Consider the following 22,709-nt stretch of genomic DNA (forward strand, 5'->3'; position numbering starts at 1 on the left):
TGTGGTCACTCACCTAAGCCAGACATCCTGGACTGTGAAGTCAAGTGGACCTTAACTTCAAAGCATTACTACGAACAAAGCTAGTGAAGGTAATGGAATTCTAGCTGAGCAATTTAAAATCCTAAAAGATGATTCTGTTGAAGTGCGGCACTTAATATACCAGCAAATTTGGAAAATTCAACAGTGGCCACAGGATTGGAAAAAGTCAGTTTTCATTCTAATCCCAAAGAAAGGCAATGCCAGAAAATGTTCAAACTATCATACAATTGCACTCATTTTGCATGCTAGCAAGGTTATACTCAAATCCCTTCAGCAAGCACAAAAGAAGACTTCAGCAGTACATGAACCAGGAACTTCCAGTTGTACAAGCTGGGTTTACAAAAGGCAGAGGACCCAGAGATCAAATTGCCACTGGATCATAGAGAAAGCAAGGGAATTCCAGAAAAACATCAGCTTCATTGACTATGTGAAAGGCTTTGATTGTGTAGATCACAACAAACTGTGAAAAATCCTGAAAGAGATAGGAATACCAGGCTATCTTACCTGTCTCCTGAGAGACTTGTATGCAAGTCAAGAACAAACAGTTAGAACTGAATGAGGAACAATGGACTAGTTCAAAACTGCAGAAGGAGAATGACAAGGCTGTATATTGTCACTATGTTTATTTAACTTCCATGCAGAGTACATCATGCAAAATGCTGGGCTGGATGAAGCACAAGCTGGAATCAAGATTTCTGGGAGAAATATAAATAACCTCAGGTATGAAGATGATACCACTCTAATGACAGAAAAGGAAGAGCCTCTTGATGAAAGTGACAGGGCAGAGTGAAAAAGCTGGCTTAAAACTCAACATTCAAAAAACTAAGCTCATGATATCTGGTCCCATTTTGGGAAAAACTGAAAGCAGTGACAGATTTTATTTTCTTGGTTCCAAAAAGCACTTCAAACTGTGACTGCAGCCATGAATGAAAAGATGTTTGCTTCTTGGAAGGAAAGCTATGACAAATCTAGACAGAATATTACAAAACAGAGACGTCACTTTGCCAACAAAGATCCATATAGTGAAAGCTATATTTTTTACAGTAGTCATGTAAGAGTTGTCAACGGATGTAAGAGTTGGGCCATTAAAAAGGCTGAGGGCCAAAGAATTGACGCTTTAAAGCTGTGGTGTTGGAGAATACTCTTGAGAGTCCTTTGGACTGTAAGGAGATCAAACCAGTCAATCCTAAGGGAAATCAGCCCTGAATATTCACTGGAAGGACGGATACTGAAGCTAAAGCTCCAGTACTTTGACCACCTGATGCGAAGCACTGACTCACTAGAGAAGACCCTGATACTGGGAAAGATTGAAGGCAGGAGGAGAAGCGGGTGGCAGAGGTTGAGATGGTTGGATGGCATCACTAACTTGATGGACATGAGTTTGAGCAAGTTCCAGGAGATAATGAAGGGCAGGAAAGCCTGGTGTGCTGCAGTCCATGGCAACACAGAGTCAGACATGACTTAGTGACTGAACAACAACTTTGTTCAGTTCAGTTCAGTTTAGTTCAATTGCTCAGTCATGTCTGACTCTTTGTGACCCCATGGACTGCAGCACACCAGGGCTCCCTGTCCATTGCCAACTCCTGGAGTTTACTCAAACTCATGTCCATTAAGTTAGTGATACCATCAAACCATCTCATCTTCTGTCGTCTAACAACTTTGTTAATTCTTTCTAAATTCATAGTTTTTTAAAAAAATTACTTATTTATTTGGCTGTACTGGGTCACAGGATCTTCAGTCTTAGTTGTAACAGGCAGGACTTTAGTTGCAGCATGTGAACTCTTAGTTGTGGCATATGGAGTCTGTCTAGTTCCCTGACCAGGGATCCAACCTGGGCCCCCTGCGTTGGGAGCTTGGAGTCTTAGCTATTGGACCACCAGGAAAGTTCCTCATAGTGTTTTTTTTTTTTTTTTAACCTTATTATTGTTTCATACAACAGAAGTAATATTATGAGTAATACTATCATTACATGTGAATGATTTAAATATTATAAAGGAGTCTTCTCACTACTGTATATAAAATAGATAACTAAAAAAGACCTACTGTATAGCACAGGGAACTCTATTTAATACTCTGTAATGACGTATGTGGGAAAATAATTTTAAAAGAGCAGATTACATATATGTCTGGCTAATTCACTTTACTGTACACCTGAAACTAACACAACTTTGTAAATCAACTATACTCCAATAAAAATAAAAATAAAGGAGTCTTCTTTGTAGAGCGACAGAAGGACCTGTGTGAGGGGTTGAGAAGGAGACTGACTTTATTCCTCTTCTTCCTCATTTAGCTTTGGATCTCGGGCAGGTTGGCCTGGTCCTGTCTCTCACTCTCACACTCACGGGGATGTTCCAGTGGTGCGTCAGGCAAAGTGCCGAAGTTGAGAACATGGTGATGTTTATCTTTCTGTTCTTAGCCTTTTCAAGTCTCCTTGCTGTTATACGACATAAAAGCAATTCTTATGTAAAATAATAAAACTGTTATTTTTACATCATTTTACAAAGTTTTTTACATTCTTCTCTATCTTCTTAAGGGCTTCCCTGCTGGCTCAGATGGTAAAGAATCATCCTGCAGTGCAGGAACCACAGGAAACTCAGGTTCGATCCCTGGGTTGGAAAGATCCCCTGGAAAAGGAAATGGCTACTCCAGTATTCTTGCCTGGAGAATCCCCATGGACAGAGGAGCCTGGCAGGCTACAGTCTATGGGGTTGCAAAGAGTCGGGCATGACTGAGCAACTTTCACTTTCACTTTCCATGTGCTTAAAGTTAATGTAAAATAAAATATATACATATTTTTCTCAGTCATGTGTATGCCATGTCAGAAGGTTTTGTATTCATCACAAACTGTCTTCAAATACAATAAATGTCTCTGTAGGTGGAAAGTTTTGAAATTCTGGAGACAATATAAGCTAATTTCTTAGCAGGTTGTTTGTACTTGTTTCTTAATGGATAATTCCTCATTTTTGGTAAAAGAAAATAATCCAGTATTTTGAGATTTAGTTAATTATTATGTTCCTCCACCCATCCCCCATTTTATCATTTATTCTTGTGTGTGTTGAACACCAAATTTGCTGGTGGTCCTTCTTCCTGGTAGGATAGGCTCCCTCTCAGAATGTACTCTCTAAGGTATGGAGTCCTGGTTGTTTAGAAGACCTTAATAAATGTGTAAATTATACACCTTTGAATATTTGTACCTTTTCCTAAAGGGAAAAAACAATAAAAATGAAAAATTTCCATACCTTTCTTCTAACAGAATAAAAGTAGTGAAAGTTGCTCAGTTGTGTCCAACTCTTTGTGACTCCATGGACTATACAGTCTATAGAATTCTCCAGCCCAGAATAATGGAGTGGGTTGCCTTTCCCTTTTCCAGGGGATCTTCCCAACCCAGGGATCAAACTAGGGTCTCCTGCATTGCAGATGGAGTCTTTACCCACTGAGCTATCAGGGAAGCTCATAACAGAGTACAAAATGACTGATTGTTAAAATGAGGTTTGATGACCATCCAGTTCTGTTCATCTGTAACATATGGCCCTTCTGTGGCCACACATTACTCATTGGTGTCCAAAAGTATTCTTTTCTTTGAAAAAATTCTTTTTAAAAAAAAATTCAGATGTGAAAGGAGAATCAATAAATTTTACCATGCATTTCTTTAATTTTTCAACTTTAATATAAAATTGAAGGAAGTAGTCATATGTAACAGAGAAGGCGATGGCACCCCACTCCAGTACTCTTGCCTGGAAAATCTCATGGACGGAGGAGCCTGGTAGGCTGCAATCCATGGGGTCGTGAAGAGTCAGACACGACTGAGTGACTTTACTTTCACTTTTCACTTTCATGCATTGGAGAAGTAAATGGCAACCCACTCCAGTGTTCTTGCCTGGAGAATCCCAGGGACGGGGGAGCCTGGTGGGCTGCCGTCTATGGAGTTGCACAGAGTCAGACACGACTGAAGTGACTTAGCAGCAGCAGCAGCAGTCATATATAAAAGTGTTGAAGATGATGAATAAGTTTTCAAATCATCCAACATCTCATCAGACTCCTACTTCTGTCCTTTGTAGATGCTGAGACCTGGGATGTTCTGAACCATATAAAAGCAGAAGGTTTCATTTACAATGTCTGAACATCAATAAACAAGACCCTCTGATACTAACTCATGAAATGTCATATGTGTTTCAGATGATTTCAGTTGAAAGGGTAATTGAATACACAGACCTTGTGAAAGAAGCACCCTGGGAACTTGAGTATCGTCCACCGCCATCCTGGCCCAATAGAGTGGTTTCTTTTATCAATGTGAACTTCAGGCATAAGTCAGGCGGGCCTCTGGTATTGAGGAACATCTATGCAGACTTTTACCTGGGACAAAAGGTTAGTTTAAGACATTTGCCTTTTTAAAATCCAGCTAAGGATTTAGCACCACATCTGCTCTTGGCTTCTTTGTCAGTGTGTCAGGGAGACTCTGTGGTGCTCTGACACTGTTTCCACTGTTTCCCCATCTATTTCCCATGAAGTGATGGGACTGGGTGCCATGATCTTCATTTTCTGAATGTTGAGCTTTAAGCCAACTTATTCACTCTCCTCTTTCACTTTCATCAAGAAGCTTTTTAGTTCCTCTTCACTTTCTGCCATAAGGGTGGTGTCATCTGCGTATCTGAGGTTATTGATATTTCTCCCGGCAATCTTGATTCCAGCTTGTGCTTCTTTCAGCCCAGCATTTCTCATGATGTACTCTGCATATAAGTTAAATAATCAGGGTGACAATATACAGCCTTGACGAACTCCTTTTCCTATTTGGAACCAGTCTGTTGTTCCATGTCCAGTTCTAACTGTTGCTTCCTGACCTGCATATAGGTTTCTCAAGAGGCAGGTCAGGTGGTCTGGTATTCCCATCTCTTTCATAATTTTCCACAGTTTATTGCGATCCACACAGTCAAAGGCTTTGGCATAGTCAATAAAGCAGAAATAGATGTTTTTCTAGAACTCTCTTGCTTTTTCCATGATCCAGAGGATGTTGGCAATTTGATCTCTGGTTCCTCTGTGTTTTCTAAAACCAGTTTGAACATCAAGAAGCTCATGGTTCACATATTGCTGAAGCCTGGCTTGGAGAATTTTGAGCATTACTTTACTAGCATGCGAGATGAGTGCAATTGTGCGGTAGTTTGAGCATTCTTTGGCATTCCCTTTCTTTAGGATTGGAATGAAAACTGACCTTTTCCAGTCCTGTGGCCATTGCTGAGTTTTCCAAATTTGCTGGCATCTTGAGTGCAGCACTTTCACAGCATCATCTTCCATGATTTGAAATAGCTCAACTGGAATTCCATCACCTCCACTAGCTTTGTTCGTAGTGATGCTTTCTAAGGCCCACTTGACTTCACCTTCCAGGATGTCTGGCTCTAGATGAGTGATCACACCATCGTGATTATCTGGGTTGTGAGGATCTTTTTTGTACAGTTCTTCTGTGTATTCTTGCCACCTCTTCTTAATATCTTCTGCTTCTGTTAGGTCCATACCATTTCTGTCCTTTATTGAGCCCATCTTTGCATGAAATGTTCCCTTGGTATCTCTAATTTCTACCAAAGAATAATTCCTCTTAAATAAATAAAATATCCCTGAGAAAGTGAGTACTTTTTTGTGTATAACACTTTTGACTTGATTTGTCGACATCTCTGTAAAATTACCCATGTAAGTCTCAAGGTCAAATTACCTAGGGAGTAGGAATAAACCTAATTTAAAAGCTGACTTCTTATGGACCACTTAGGAGACTACTGGTTTTTCACTGCAGTCAGGTTATTTTTTTTTAATCACCTTCTTCCTTTATTTATGAATGTTAGTTATACACACACATACACATGCACACACATACACCACATAAACATACATGGCTCCTCCTTTAACATACCATATAATGGATACTATGTGATAATTATAGAAAATAATATTCAGCATATTAAGCATTTATTCAGGGAAATCTGAATAAAATTGCCTGACATTTTTAAAAGGCATGAAAGTCACTATAGTTTATATTGTGTATTCTTGGGATGATAGTAGTCTCAATCAGGGACATTTGTGAATTTCTGCCATTTTTGGTTATCCCAATTTTGGGGGTTGCATCTGGTATCTAGTGGGTTCATGGCTACTGTTAATCATCCTACAATATACAGGACAGGCCCCGGACCCTCAACAGTGAATTATCTGGTCCAAAATGTCAGCAGGGCCTTGCTTGAGAAACTTACAGACTACTCTTTACATATAATTGAACTTTTAAAAATCATCTTCAACAATCAGGGTTCTCCTGGGTTTTGTGCATCCTGTTGATTCTTCATCCCCCTGGGTCTCTTTACAGTATGGCATCGTGGGAAGAACAGGAGCTGGAAAAAGTTCCCTCACTGCTGCCCTTTTTAGATTGTCAGAACCTGAAGGTGGCATTTACATTGATGGAATCTTAACAACGCGTATCGGACTTCACGATTTAAGGAAGAAAATGTCAGTTGCACCTCAGGTATGCATAGCAGAGAACTCTCATATATTCTTTTTATAAGGTATCTAAGTTTGCTTCTACTTCTGCTAAGTCGCTTCAGTCGTGTCCGACTCTGTGCAACCCCAGAGACAGCAGCCCACCAGGCTCCCCTGTCCCTGGGATTCTCCAGGCAAGAACACTGGAGTGGGTTGCCAGTTCCTTCTCCAATGCATGAAAGTGAAAAGTGAAAGTGAAGTTGCTCAGTCGTGTCCAACTCCTAGCAACCCCATGGACTACAGCCTACCAGGCTCCTCCATCCATGGGATTTCCCAGGCAAGAGTACTGGAGTGGGGTGCCATTGCCTTCTCCGATCTAAGTTTAAGTGCTTTTAATTTTATTTTTTTTTTTTTTTTTCAAATTAAGTGAAGAAGTTTATCCTTTTTTTCCCAATAGAGCATATTTTTAGCAGCAGGTATTTTTAACAGACACTTTCATTGGATACCAGGTTTTGTTTTTTTGTTCATTTGTTAGTTTTGTGTGCATGTGAATTAATAACTTACCGAGATAGATTTCTGGACTCAGAGTTCCTCAGTTTCCACAATTTTATCCACTGATAATCACATAACTCTGAGAACAGAAGGATACACTGTTTGTTTAGCACTGGAGAGGTTCCTATATATATTCCTAAATTCATAATAAACATGAATTTTATTAATAAGTGTCTTACATATGTAATTTTGCTGTAGAAAATGAAATATTTTCAAAGATGACTATCTCCTTGGAGAACTTTCTGTGAAATTGTGGGCTTTGAGAATTATAGGATACATAAATGCTTTGGGAAGACTTTGACAATTTAGTCATTAACGAATAATTTTTACCAGGGAGGCAATACAGAACAATGAGGAAGAGCAGGGAAGTCAGAATTCTGTCCCTGTGTACCTTGGTTTTCTCTGTCTTACAAGGCAGGTAACAGTATCATCCCCTCAACCTGTTGTGAGGACAAAAGAGGTCATTGTGAGTGAGTGTGGAGTGCTTTGTATAGACCCATATGTGCCTGCTGTGATGGTGGAGTGTTGAGTTGGCCGTCTCCTCCTGAGCTCTGATTCTGTTCTCTTTTCTTCTTCTTTGTAAAGTAGTATAATTTTCAGGGAGAGTTTTGGAGACTGGATTATATGTAGGGTAGACACTCCTGTCATTCCTTGTGGTTCATTCACTCAACATAATTCTGTGATATTTACTGAGAAATTACTATCTTCCAGGTATATAGCCAAGGGGAACATAGGCCCTGTGTCCTCATCTATCATCCTGACCTCTGCTTTGACAGACTTGCTGATTAAAAAAAAAAAAAAATTGAGTTTTTATTTATATACTTAGTAATCATCTGCCCATCAGAGGAAGCTAAGAAAAATACCCTTTGGAGATAAGAAACAGAGAGGAGATGAGATAGAAAAAAACAGGGAAATGTGCTTCCTGGAATGTGGGTGCAATGTGTCCTGAAATACCTGTTTATCAGGAAGCATGTACAACATGGCACCCAAAGAAAGGTGAATGTGGACTTGGGGACAGCTGTTGCTACCTACCCATGGCCTCAAAAATACCTGGAATTACTCTAAGTAATTTTGAAAGCAAGATATTCTTTTCAGACTCTAGTGAAATGCCACCTCACACCCTTTAAGATGCCTGCTATCAAACAAAAGAGAGAGAAAAAAGAAAATGACTAGTGTTGGCAAGAATGTAGAGAAATTAGAATCTTTGTTCATTGCTGATAGGGATGTAAAATAGTGCAGCCACTATGGAAAACCAAGTTGATCATTTCTTGAAAAAGTTAAAGATAGAATTATTATATGATCTAGAGTATAAACCCAGAATAATTGGAAGAAAGTTCTTGAAGAGATACTGGAATATGCATGTTATAGCAGCATTATTCTCAATAGCAAAAAGGTGGAGGCACCCAAGGGTCCATTGGCAGATGAATCAACAAACAAAATGTGGTGTGTATACATACAGCAGAATATTATTCAGCCTTAAAAAAAAGAACATTCTGACACATGCTACAGCACAAATGAACCTTGAGAAAATTAAGCTAAGTGAAATAAGCCAGTCACAAGGACAAATAATGTATGATTCTACTAATAGGAGGTACTTAGAGTAGCAAATTGATGGATACAGGAGGTAGAATGGTGGGTGCCAGGAGTGGCCAGAAGAGGGGACTTATTTTTTAATTGGTACAGAGTTTCAGTTCTTCAAGATGAAAGGACATCTGTGGCTGGGTGGTGGTGATGGCTGTACAACAATGTAAATGTATTTAACACCACTGAACTGTGCACTTACAGTGGTTAATCTAGTAAATTTTATGTATATTTTGCCACAATTAAAAAAAATTTTTTTTCAAAGGTATCCCTTTCAGGAAAAATGGGAAGAACTTTTTAGTACATTCAGTCTCCATATTTAAAGATTTCCTCTGGCTATTAGATTTATGACTTGTGGTTACAGTAGAAAATAAATGAGCTTAGATCCTCAAGTTTTATGTTTTGATGGTATTCATCTCTGAAATGGCCATGTGAGATTAGTTAGTAGAAATAAAGAGCCTATCTGTAAAATCCTTTCATATCCTTGGATGCAAAGCTGTAGAAACATGCCCTGCATTGTATTTAATGCTTCTTAATTGGAAAAATTTGTGTGTTTGTGTACATAAAATAACGCTGTAAATAAATAATGATAGATGATTCTTGGCTCTGCCAATAATATTTGGAAGCACATCTGAGCAAAGACTAAACACACCTTGATATCAGCATGTTTTGGTTCTGTCCTGTTGGTGTCCATCCTTCCTTTTGAGCATGTTCTAGGTACACACTCCTAGAGTGTGTTTACAAAATAGTGTTAAGCTTTGTATCCATGTAGATTCCACTTGATATGCCTTTGTCTCCAAGGTGAAGTGTTGGTTGATTAAAGAGAGAGAATCTGGAGAGAACTTGCAATGTGCAAAGGTTCCCAGGAAACCATTCAGGAGGCATACAGGGGTAGATTGTTTAAGGGCTAGTGCACTGGGATGACCCAGAGGGATGGTACAGGGAGGGAGGTGGGAGGAGGGTTCAGGATGGGGAACACGTGTATACCCGTGGCAGATTCATGTTGAGGTATGGCAAAACCAATACAATATTGTAAAGTAATTAGCCTCCAATTAAAATAAATAAATTTATATTAAAAAACAGTGTAGCCCGAGTGTCAACATGACCCACCGTTTTATTCCTGCTCTGCCTCATATGACTGTGGGGCCTGGATGAAATCACTCGGCTGCCAGGCTTCAGCATCCTCATCCTTAAACCAGGTCTGGGAATCATTGCTACATAGATTTGTTGTGAAGATGTAACTGGGTGAGATAATGTTTGTGCCCATGTCTGTTTCTTGGGAAGGCTCAGTCATTAGGAACTCTTATTATTCATAAGGGTCAGGGCACTGGCCTTTGGGTATTATTTCTGCTTAAGTAAAAAGACTAACACCTTCTGGAGTGACTTTACTTTTTAATTTCTGCTTATGTGTTCATGGTCCTTGGTGATTTTCTTTATATTTATTGTTACCATATAAACTAGGTTGTTTTTTATAAATTTAAATAGTAAAGCAAGTAAACAAAAAACTAAAACAAAAAATACAATAGGAATTTTGGGGAAAAGTGTAAGAGAGAAATGTATCTAAATTTCCACCAAGAGCAAGAAGACAGACTAACAGTTTATTTATTTATTTTTCTATTTTGATTTCTGACTCCCATCTTACCAGCTTCTTTCCTAACCGCCACCTTGTACACACTAGTACTTTCTTACTTACTTAATTACACACCAAGACCTGTGGCCTTTTTCTCAGCCCTTCCCACACTCTCAACTATTTTCTTCCTCTCCTTGAGGACAGGGCCTGTATCTCTCATTTGTGTTCCTCTATTGCTTGTTACAGTCCCTGACAAATTACACAAGTATTGACAGTAATTTCTAACATTTGTGGAATCATTAACATGTTTTAGTCCCTTATCCTACCATTCCCTGCTTAATCCTCTCAATTCTGTTGTTATCTTTGACTGATAAATTTAAAAACTGAGGCACTGGGAGCTTATCTCACTTATCAAGAGCCAGGATTCAAATTTTGAGTGTGTCTGTTTATTTTTTTTAATTGGAGCATAGTGGATTCACTGTTTCAATTGTACAGCAAAGTGGTTCAGTTTTATATGTATATATACTTTTCCAGAGGCTTTTATTATAGGTTATTGCACAATATTACACATAATTTCCTGTGCTATACAATAGGTCCTTTTTAATCTATTATATATATAATAATGCATACCTATTAATCATAGATTTCTATTAATCCTTCCCTAGCATTTTCCACTTTGGTAATCATTAGTTTTATTTGATGTCTCTGAGTCTATTTCTGTGTTATGAATACGTTCATTTCTATCATTTCTTTAAGATTCCACATATAAGTGATCTCATATGATATTTGTATTTCTATGCCTGACTTATTTAATTTATTCTGATAATCTCTAGGTTCATTAATGTTGTTGCAAGTGGCATTATTTCATTATTTTTTATGGCTGAATAATACTCCATTGTGTGTGTGTGTGTGTGTGTGTGTGTACACACATCTTCTTTATCCATTCATCTGTCCATGGACATATTTTGGCTATTGTAAGTAATTCTTCTGTGAACACTGAGATGTGTGTATATTTTTGAACTGGGTTTTTGTCTTTTCTGGACATGTGCCTAGGAGTAGAATTGCTGGATCACATGGTAACTCTTTTTTTTTTTTTTTTAAAGGAACCTCCATACGTTTTTCTTAAAAGCTGCACCAGTTAAAACTTCCACCAAGAGTGTAGGAGGGTCCCCTTTTCTCCATATCCTCTCCAACACTTATTATTTGTACACTTTTTAATGATGACTATTCTGACCAATGTGAGGTGATAACTCATCATAGTTTTGATTTGCATTTCCCTAATAATTAGTGATGTTGAGTATCTTTTCATGGGCCTATTGGCCATCTGTATGTCTTTCTTGGAGAAATGTCTATTTAGGTCTTCTGCCCATTTTTTGATTGGGTTGTTTGTTTTTTGATATCATGCTCTATAAACTATTATATATCCAGAAATCTATTGCACCTATATAGACTAAAACAAAGTATCAGGAAGGAAAATTAAAAAAACAATCTAATTGACCATCATATCAAAGAAAAAAAATTGGAATAACAGTTTGGAATAACTTCCAAAAACAGTAAGACACTGATGAAAGAAATTAAAGACAACACAAACAGATGGAAAGATATACTGTGTCCTTGGATTGAAAGAATCAGTGTTGTTAAAAATGACCAAACTACCCAAGGCAGTTTACAGATTCAACACAATCCCTATCAAAGTACCAATGGCATTTTCCACAGAACTGGAATAAAAAGTGTTTAATTTTGTGGAAGCAGAAAAGACCCCAAATAACCAAAACAGTCTTGAGAAAGAAGAACAGAGTTAGAGGTATTACAGTTCCTGACTTCAGAATATACTATAAAGTTATAGTAATAAAAAAGTATGTTACTGTCACAGAAACCAGACACATAGATTAGTGGAATAGAATAGAAAACCCAGAGGTAAACCCACACACTTATGGTTAATTAATCTAAGACAAAGAAGGTAAGAATATTTAATGGAGAGAAGAGAGTCTCTTTAATAAATGGTGCTGGGAAATTTGGACAGCTACATGTAAAAGAATGAAATTAGAACATTCTCTAATACTATGTATAAAAATAAAGTCAAAATGAATTAAAGACCTAAATGTAAGACAAGATACTTTGTAAGACTAGAACTTAGAGGAAAGCATAGGCAGAATATTCTTTGACATGAATCACAGCAATGTTTTCTTGGATCTGTCCCCTAGAGTAACAAATACTGCCATCAACTGTCCCACTGTTGGGCTGGGCTCCTGGTCCATGTTAGCATCATACCAGCAGCTTAATTGTTGTTCTAGATTCTCACAGCAGCCCCAAAATACTAACTGCAGTTTCCAATAAGAAAACTAGGGCTTGGGAAGATTAATAACTTACCCTGAGTTTAATAACTAATGAGTAGTAGAATCTGAACTTAGAAGTGTTTGACTTCAAATTTACTTTTTAATCAATAAATGTTAGTTGATCTGAATGATGTTCTCATCAGATTTTCCCTATTTTTTCTACTACCCGACTCAAAAGGATTCCACAAACCATAACAAGAGTGAGTAAGTATAAACCAAAGCCAGAAGATTCTACTCTTACTCCTATTTCCCTCATTTGGACACTGTCAGCTTAAAAATTGGTTTATCCCATTTCTAAATGGGCTATAAGTGGGCTTATCATGGGCTGACAAGTGTCAGGAGAAAATACTCAAAATCTTACTCCTCCCCAGCCAACAGCCCTTTCCCTTCACAATGTCTTGCTGTCTGCGAAGGGGGAGAAAGTCTGTTGGTTTCGTTAGTTGAAGTGGTAAGTGCAAAGAGCTTGCATCCCTTTTCTCCTAAAATGAGTAGGAAGCAGTGATGCTTATGTCTCAACACCCTGATTTAGGGAACCTAGGAAGCTGAGCAGAGAAGGCAATGGCACCCCACTCCACTATTCTTGCCTGGAAAATCCCATGGAAGGAGGAGCCTAGAAGGCTGCGGTCCATGGGGTTGCTGAGGGTTGGACACGACTGAGTGACTTCACTTTCACTTTTCACTTTCATGCATTGGAGAAGGAAATGGCAACCCACTCCAGTGTTCTTACCTGGAGAATCCCAGGGACAGGGGAGCCTGGTGGGCTGCCGTCTATGGGGTTGCACAGAGTTGGACACGACTGAAGCGACTTAGCAGCAGCAGCAGCAGCAGGAAGCTGAGAGCAGACTCTGCAGAAGGGGAGCCCAGTGCTGCTTTTTTGAGTTGCCCTGCTTAGGTGAGCCAGGTCCATATCATCTTCCTGGCTCCCTGTGATTGAGGGAGCAGCAATGAGCTTCCAGGGTGGTCTCTCTCTCTCCCAAGTTCATCCCCATTACTCTTGATTCCACCGTGATCAGACCAGAAGTGGAGGTATGTGATAGGAGCAAGGACCTGCATAGGAGCCAGAGGCAGGGAAGTGGTGACATGGACCATCAGTCCTGGAGTCTTGGAGGAACTTTCAAAAATAAATACTGTAAACTTAGGAAGGTACTCCTCAATTTGTGCTCATAATTTTGGGAATATCATCAAAGGAAACTATTAGCAAGGTGAAAAGACAGCCTTCAGAATGGGAGAAAATAATAGCAAATGAAGCAACCGACAAACAACTAATCTCAAAAATATACGAGCAACTCCTACAGCTCAACTCCAGAAAAATAAATGACCCAATCAAAAAATGGGCCAAAGATCTAAATAGACATTTCTCCAAAGAAGACATACACATGGCTAACAAACACATGAAAAGATGCTCAACATCACTCATTATCAGAGAAATGCAAATCAAAACCACTATGAGGTGCCATTTCACACCAGTCAGAATGGCTGCGATCCAAAAGTCTACAAATAATAAATGCTGGAGAGGGTGTGGAGAAAAGGGAACACTCTTACACTGTTGGTGGGAATGCAAACTAGTACAGCCACTATGGAGAACAGTGTGGAGATTCCTTAAACAACTGGAAATAGAACTGCCTTATGATCCAGCAATCCCACTGCTGGGCATACACACTGAGGAAACCAGAAGGGAAAGAGACACGTGTACCCCAATGTTCATCGCAGCACTGTTTATAATAGCCAGGACATGGAAGCAACCTAGATGCCCATCAGCAGATGAATGGATAAGAAAGCAGTGGTACATATACACAATGGAGTATTACTCAGCCATTAAAAAGAATACATTTGAATCAATTCTAATGAGGTGGATGAAACTGGAGCCTATTATACAGAGTGAAGTAAGCCAGAAGGAAAAACACCAATACAGTATACTAACGCATATATATGGAATTTAGAAAGATGGTAACAATAACCCTGTGTACGAGACAGCAAAAGAGACACTGATGTATAGAACAGTCTTATGGACTCTGTGGGAGATGGAGAGGGTGGGAAGATTTGGGAGAATGGCATGAAAACATGTAAAATATCATGTATGAAATGAGATGCCAGTCCAGGTTCAATGCACGATACTGGATGCTTGGGGCTGGTGCACTGGGACAACCCAGAGGGATGATATGGGGAGGGAGGAGGGAGGAGGGTTCAAGATGGGGAACACATGTATACCTGTGGCGGATTCATTTTGATATTTGGCAAAACTAATACAATTATGTAAAGTTTAAAAATAAAATAAAATTAATTAAAAAAATAATTTTGGGAATAAGCAAAAAAATGGAAAGACTTCCTAGGTAATTTCCTTAAACAAAACAGGTAGCTGAAGCATGTGTGTCCTTTGTGCTCAGGATCTGAAGTTTTTGAATATATTCCCCAGACAGAACACCAAGGTGAGATTATATTCAGGAAGTAGCCTGCTTATCTGAAAGGATCTGAAAAATGGATTTCAAAATCTCTTTGGATGATTCCCTACACCTAGAGCCCCTTTTTCTCTTGGCATGAAGAAAATGTTTGCAGCTGAAAAAGGATTCCATGCAAATTCAGTATTTATGATTGTATCCCAATGACTGGCACAGATCAACAGCCATCATCTTTATCATCATTAAACAGATTCATTTTTTTGTACTTAATAGGTTTTTTTTTTTTCTTTTTTTTCTTTCTTTTAAATCACAGAAAAAGCTAGGTATTTGTGAAATAGCCCACTCTGCTGTTTGGTGTTTCTATTCCCTGAGTTTTCTTGAATAGGTTGAAGAAGGTGAACCAGAGCTGTTCTGACTTCTCCCTGATTATCTGGTTTTCTTTCCCTTTTTTCTTGTTGAAAACAAAATTTAAAGAAGAGGTGGCTATGTTGTTACTAGCAAAGAAATACAACCAGGTTCTAGCTTAATGCAGTCTGCCCTTTGTTTCTGAAAGGGAGGGCTTCATTAAACCCTCTTGGAATTGCTCCCTGGAGTCTCCGAAAGAGAATTTTACATGACTTAAATTCTTTTTCCTTTATTAGCACACAATGTCCTTTTATTCTGAATGTGGATATTGATCATTCAGAGGCTGCTGCTAAGTTGCTTCAGTCATGTCCGACTCTGTGCGACCCCATAGACGGAAGCCCACCAGGCTCCCCCGTCCCTGGGATTCTCCAGGCAAGAGTACTGGAGTGGGGTGCCATCGTCTTCTCTGATTCAGAGGCTAAAGTGTTTTAAAAAAAGGAAACCAAAATTTACAGTGACCTCAGGTGATTCTTTTTCTTGAAACAGGCAGGTGAGCTGCCTTTTAAGAAAAATTCTCAGATTAGGAATGAAAATATAGCTTTAGGACTGGAGCATACAGTAGCAGTAGCTACTCTAGAGGATTAGAGGGCAGTTTCCTGGTTTGGGACTGAAAGGATTAAGTAAAATGAAGATTGTGTTTTATATGCCTCCTTTGTAACCACTTGTATGGTGTTTGTCTTGGCCCAGGGTCATTTTAAGCTTCAGAAGGCTGGTAGGTAGAGTTTCTTTGTAAGATAATGAGAGTCTTGTCTTCCAGCAGCCTGTGCAGAAGGTCCAGTTTTAAGTTTTCACTATTGCAGTTGTGTTGAGGAATTAACAATTCACTACACTAAATGCTCTGATTCATAGTGGCTGTATTTGGGTCACATGCCTAATATGAACTTGTGCTATGTTAAGTGACAAAGGAAAGTTTTAGTGCTCAATATGGCACAAAGGATTAAATTTTAAAAGTATCAACTTCAAATTATGATAAAAAACAGTTTTCAAACTAATGTTCCATTTAAAGTATTACATTGAATATTACTTTGAGTATTTTTCTTTCCTGATTCTGCTATGCAAGCTAAGCCTTGTTAAATGAGGTTTAACTGTGTACTTTCAGAAAAAAATATATGTAGGTCAATAAATTCAGTGTATGTTTACATGAAGGTTTGTGTCCTACCATAAATCTCTACACTGAAGTGTTCTGCCAACAAACATTTTTACAACACTAGTTCATAAGATTAGTTTACAAACATCATTGCATGGAGGTTCGTACTTTAATAGTATCCATCATAAAGATAATTAATTTGATCTTATCTGACATTGCCATATGTGTCTACTATGCTCAAACTACAACACAATTGCACTCATCTCACATGCTAGTAAAGTAATGCTCAAAATTCTCCAAGCCAGGCTTCAGCAATACGTGAACCGTGAACTTCCTGATGTTCAGGCTGGTTTTAGAAAAGGCAGAGGAACCAGAGATCAAATTGCCAACATCCGCTGGATCATGGAAAAAGCAAGAGAGTTCCAGACAAACATCTATTTCTGCTTTATTGACTATGCCAAACGCTTTGACTGTGTGGATCACAATAAACTGTGGAAAATTCTGAAAGAGATGGGAATACCAGACCACCTGACCTGCCTCTTGAGAAATCTGTATGCAGGTCAGGAAGCAACAGTTAGAACTGGACATGGAACAAAAGACTGGTTCCAAATAGGAAAAGGAGTACGTCAAGGCTACATATTGTCACCCTGCTTATTTAACTTCTATGCAGAGTACATCATGAGAAATGTTGGACTGGAAGAAGCACAAGCTGGAATCAAGATTGCTGGGAGAAATATCAATAACCTCAGATATGCAGATGACACCACCTTTATGGCAGAAAGTGAAGTGAACTAAAAAGCCTCTTGATGAAAGTGAAAGTGGAGAGTGAATAAGTTGGCTTAAAGCTCAACATTCAGAAAACTAAGATCATGGCATCTGGTCCCACCACTTCATGGGAAATAGATAGGGAAACAGTGGAAACAGTGTCAGACTTTATTTTTTGGGTCTCCAAAATTACTGCAGATGGTGACTGCAGCCATGAAATTAAAAGATGCTTACTCCTTGGAAGGAAAGTTATGTCCAACCTAGATAGCATATTGAAAAGCAGAGACATTGCTTTGCCAACAAAGGTCCATCTAGTCAAGGCTATAGTTTTTCCTGTGGTCATGTATGGATGTGAGAGTTGGACTGTGAAGAAGGCTGAGCGCTGAAGAATTGATGCTTTTAAGTTGTGGTGTTGGAGAAGACTCTTGAGAGTCCCTTGGACTGCAAGGAGATCCAACCAGTCCATTCTGAAGACCAGCCCTGGGATTTCTTTGGCAGGAATGATGCTACAGCTGAAACTCCAGTAGTTTGGCCCCCTCATGCAAAGAGTTGATTCATTGGAAAAGACTCTGATGCTGGGAGGGATTGGGGACAGGAGGAGAAGGGGACAACAGAGGATGAGATGGCTGGATGGCATCACTGACTCGATGGACGTGAATCTGAGTGAACTCCGGGAGTTAGTGATGGACAGGGAGGCCTGGCGTGCTGCGATTCATGGGGTCACAAAGAATCAGACACGACTGAGTGACTGAACTGAACTGAACTGATGAGCACTTTTTAGGTTGGTGCAAAAGTAATTTCAGTTTTGCATTGTTGAAATTCGCCATTTGATATTGGAATGCTGCTGCTGCTAAGTCACTTCAGTCATGTCCGACTCTGTGTGACCCCATAGACGGCAGCCACCAGGCTCCCACATCCCTGGGATTCTCCAGGCCAGAACACTGGAGTGAGTTGCTATTTCCTTCTCCAATGCAGGAAAGTGAAAAGTGAAAGTGAAGTCACTCAGTCGTGTCCGACTCTTAGCGTCCCCATGGACTGCAGCCTACCAAGCTCCTCCGTCCATGGGATTTTCCAGGCAAGAGTACTGGAGTGGGGTGCCATTGCCTTCTCTGATATTGGAATACATTCTTATAAATAAATGTGGTTATGTTATACATCATTTTAACCTGCGTTTCTTGCCTTATGTTTTTTTGCTGGTGACTTATTACTTTCTGTTTATTTTATATGTATTTTAGACTACCGAAATGATGTTAGACAAAAAGCAAATTCTAGTGATTTTAATTAACTTATTTAAATTTGGGGCTAATTACTTAACAATATTGTGGTTTTTGCCATATATTGACATGAATAGCCACAGGTCTACATGTGTCCCCCTGTCCTGAACCCTCCTCCCACCTCCTTCCCCATCCCATCCCTCTGGGTTGTCCTATTGCACCGACTTTGAATGCCCTGCTTCATGCATCAAACTTGGATTGGTCATCTATTTCGCATATGGTAATATACATATTTCAATGCTGTTCTCTCAAATCATCCCACCCTCACCGTCTCCCACACAGTTCAAAGTCTGTTCTTTACATCTGTGCCTCCTTTGCTGTCTTGCATGTAGAGTCATCGTTACCATTTTCTAAATTCCATATATATGCGTTGATATACTGTTTTGGTGTTTTTCTTTCTGAGTTTCTTCACTCTGTATAATAGGCTCTGTATAATAATAATGAGTTTCATCCACCTCATTAGAACTGACTCAAATGCATTCTTTTTTATAGCTGAGTGATATTCCACAAGTTCCACAGCTTTCCTATCCATTTGTCTGCTAATGGCATCTAGGTTGCTTCCATGTCCTAGCTATTGTAAACAGTGCTACAATGAATATTGGGATACACATGTCTCTTTCAATTCTGGTTTCCTTGGTGTGTATGCCCAGCAATGGGATTGCTGGGTTGTATGGCAGTTCTATTTCCAGTTTGTGAAGGAATCTCCACACAGTTCTCTATAATGGCTATACTTGTTTGCATTCCCACCAACAGTGTAAGAGAGTTCCCTTTTCTCCACACCCTCTTCACTATTTATTCTTTGTAGACATTTTGATGGCAGACATTCTGACCAGCATGAAATGGTACCTCATTGTGGTTTTGATTTGCATTTCTCTGATAATGAGTGATGTCGAGCATCTTTTCATGTGTTTGTTAGCCATCTGTATGTCTTCTTTGGAGAAATGTCTGTTTAGTTCTTCAGCCCGTTTTTTGATTAGGTTCTTATTTTTCTGGTATTGAGCTGTGTGAGCTGCTTGTATATTTCAGAGATTAATTCTTTCTTAGTTGTTGCATTTGATATTATTTTCTCCCATTCTGAAAGGTGCCTTTTCATCTTTCTTATAGTTTTTTTCATTGTGCAAAAGCTTTTAAGTTTAAGTAGGTCCAATTTATTTATTTTTGCTTTTATTTCCATTACTCTGGGAGGTGGGTCATAGAGAATCTTGATGTGATTTATGTCAGAGAGTGTTCTCCCTATGTTTTCCTCTACGAGTTTTATAGTTTCTTGTCTTTCATTTATAGCTTTAATCCATTTTGAGTTTATTTTTGTGTATGGTGTTAGAAACTGTTCTAGTTTCATTCTTTTACAAGTGGGTGACCAGTTTTCCCAGCACCACTTGTTAAAGAGATTGTCTTTTCTCCATTGTATATTCTTGCCTCCTTTGTCAACTATAATATGTCCATAGGTGTGTGGATTTATCTGTGGACTTTCTATTTTGTTCCATTGATCTATATTTCTGTCTTTGTGCCAGTACCATACTGTCTTGATGACTGTAGCTTTGTTGTATAGTCTGAAATGTGGCAGGTTGATTCCTCCATTTCCATTCTTCTTTCTCAAGATTGCTTTGGCTATTCGAGGTTTTTTTGTATTTGCATACAAATTGTGAAATTATTTGTTCTAGTTCTGTTAAAAATACCATTGGTAGCTTGATGGGGATTGCCTTGAATCCATAGATTGCTTTGGGTAGTATACTCATTTTCACTATATTGATTCTTCTGATCCATGAACATGGTATATTTCTCCATCTATTTGTGTCATTGTTGATTTCTTTCATCAGTGTTTTATAGTATTCTATATAGGCCTTTTGTTTCTTTAGGCTAAGAGTCCGGCACGACTGAGTGACTTCCCTTTCACTTTTCACTTTTATGCATTGGAGAAGGAAATGGCAACCCACTCCAGTATTCTTGCCTGGAGAATCCCAGGGACAGAGGAGCCTAGTAGGCTGCTGTCTATGGGGTTGCACAGAGTCGGACACGACTGAAGCGACTTAGCAGCAGCAGCAGCAGCAGCATTCCTAAGTATTTTATTATTTTTATTGCAGTAGTGAATGAAATTGTTTCCTTAATTTCTCTGTTTTCTCATTGTTAGTGTATAGGAATGCAAGGGGTTTCTGTGTGTTAATTTTATATCCTACAACTTTACTATATTCATTAATTACCTTTAGTAATTTTCTGGTGGCGTCTTTAGGGTTTTCTATGCAGAGGATCATGTCATTTGCAAACAATGAGAGTTTTCCTTCTTCTTTTCCAATCTGAATTCCTTTTATTTCCTTTTCTTCTCTAATTGCTCTAGCTAAGACTTCCAAAACTATGTTTAATAGAGTGGTGAGAGTGGGCACCCTTGTCTTATTCCTGATTTTAGAAGAAATGCTTTCAGTTTTTCACCATTGAGCATAATGTTTGCTGTGGGTTTATCATAGATGGCTTTTATTATGTTGAGGTATGTTCATTCTATGCCTGCTTTCTGAAGAGTTTTTATCTTAATTGGGTGTTGAATTTTGTTTAAGACTTTCTCTGCATCTATAGAGATAATCATGTGGTTTTTATCTTTCAATTTGTTAATATGGTGTATCACATTGATTGGTTTGTGAATATTGAAGAATCCTTGCATCCCTTGGATAAAGCCTACATGGTCACGATGTATGATCTTTTTAATATGTTTTTGAATTCTGTTTGTTAGTATTTTGGTGAGAATTTTTGCATCTATGTTCATTAATGATATTGGCTTATAGTTTTCTTTTTTTGTGGCATGTTTGGTTTTGGTAGTAGGGTGATGGTGGCCTCATAGAATGAGTTTGGGAGTTTACCTTCCTCTGAAATTTTCTGGAAGAGTTTGAGTAGGATAAGTGTTGGCTCTTCTCTAAATTTTTGGTAGAATTCACCTGTGAAGCCATCTGGTCCTGGGATTTTGCTTGCTGGAAGACTTCGGATTATAGTTTCAATTTCCATGCTTGTAATGGGTCTGCTATGATTTTTTATTTCTTCCTGGTTCAGTTTTAGAAGGTTATACTTTTCTAAGAATTTGTCCATTTCTTCCAAGTTGTCCATTTTATTGTCATATAGTTGTTGATACTTGTCTGTTATGATCCTTTTTATTTCTGTGTTGTCTGTTGTGATTTCTCCATTTTTATTTCTAATTTTATCGATTTGATTTTTCTCCCTTTTTTTCTTGATGAGTCTGGCTAATGGTTTGTCTATTTTATGTATCTTCTCAAGGATCCAGCTTTTACTTGTGTTGATTTTTCTGTAGTCTCCTTTGGTTCTTTTTCATTTATTTCTGCTCTGATTTTTATTATTTCTTTCCTTCTACTAACTTTGGGATTCTTCATTTCTTATTTTTCTATTTGCTTTAGGTATAAAGTTACATTATTTCTTTGATGTTTCTATTGTTTCTTGAGGTAAGCTTGTATTGTTATAAACCATCCTTTTAGCACTGTGTTTACTGAATCCCATAGGTTTTGGGTTGTCGTGTTTTCATTTTCATTTGTTTCTATGCATATTTTGACTTCTTCTGTGATTTGTTGGTTATTCAGAAATGTGTTGTTTAGCCTCCATATGTTTGTATTTTTAATAGTTTTTTTTTTTCCTGTAGTTGACATCTAATCTTAGCACATTGTGATCAGAAAAGATGCTTGAAATGATTTCAGTTTTTTTTTAATTTACCAAGGCTAGTTTTATGGCCCAGGGTGTGATCTATCCTGGAGTATGTTCCATATGTGCTTCAGAAAAAGGTGAAATTCATTGTTTTGAGGAAATGTCCTATAGATGTCAATTAGGTCTAACTGGTCCATTGTATCATTTAAATCTCATGTTTCTTTTCTAATTTTCTGTATGGCTGATCTATCCATAGGTATGAGTGGGGTATTAAAGTCCCCCACTATTATTATGTTACTGTTAATTTCCCCTTTCATACTTGTTACCATTTGCCTTACATATTGAGGTGCTTCTATGTAGGGTGCATATATATTTATAATTGTTATATCTTCTTATTGGATTGATCCTTTGATCATTATGTAGTATCCTCCTTTTTCTCTTTTTGTGGTCTTTATTTCAAAGTCTATTTTATCTGATATGAGTATTGTTATTCCTGCTTTATTTTGTTCTGCATTTGCATGAAATATCTTTTTCCAGCCCTTCACTTTCAGTCTGTATGTGTCCCTTCATTTGAGGTGGGTCTCTTGTAGACAGCATATATAGAGGTTTTGTTTTTGAATC

General features: G+C 38.4%; 1 protein-coding gene across 1 annotated transcript in view; it reads left to right on the top strand.

Annotated features, from left to right (window-relative positions):
• The window catches only part of LOC147361877 (ATP-binding cassette sub-family C member 4-like), a 177,611-nt gene that overhangs the window by 97,371 nt on the left and 57,531 nt on the right, over window positions 1-22,709 (top strand). The window contains exons 24-26 of the mRNA XM_086328421.1: window positions 2,330-2,430; window positions 4,216-4,404; window positions 6,380-6,535. Coding sequence (XP_086184547.1) covers window positions 2,330-2,430; window positions 4,216-4,404; window positions 6,380-6,535 — 446 coding nt within the window. The remainder of the gene's footprint in view (window positions 1-2,329; window positions 2,431-4,215; window positions 4,405-6,379; window positions 6,536-22,709) is intronic.

Source organism: Bos grunniens, chromosome 12 (assembly GCF_055505025.1).
Source record: "Bos grunniens cultivar Pamir isolate PY7600 chromosome 12, Bosgru_T2T1.0, whole genome shotgun sequence".
Classification (NCBI taxonomy): domain Eukaryota; kingdom Metazoa; phylum Chordata; class Mammalia; order Artiodactyla; family Bovidae; genus Bos; species Bos grunniens.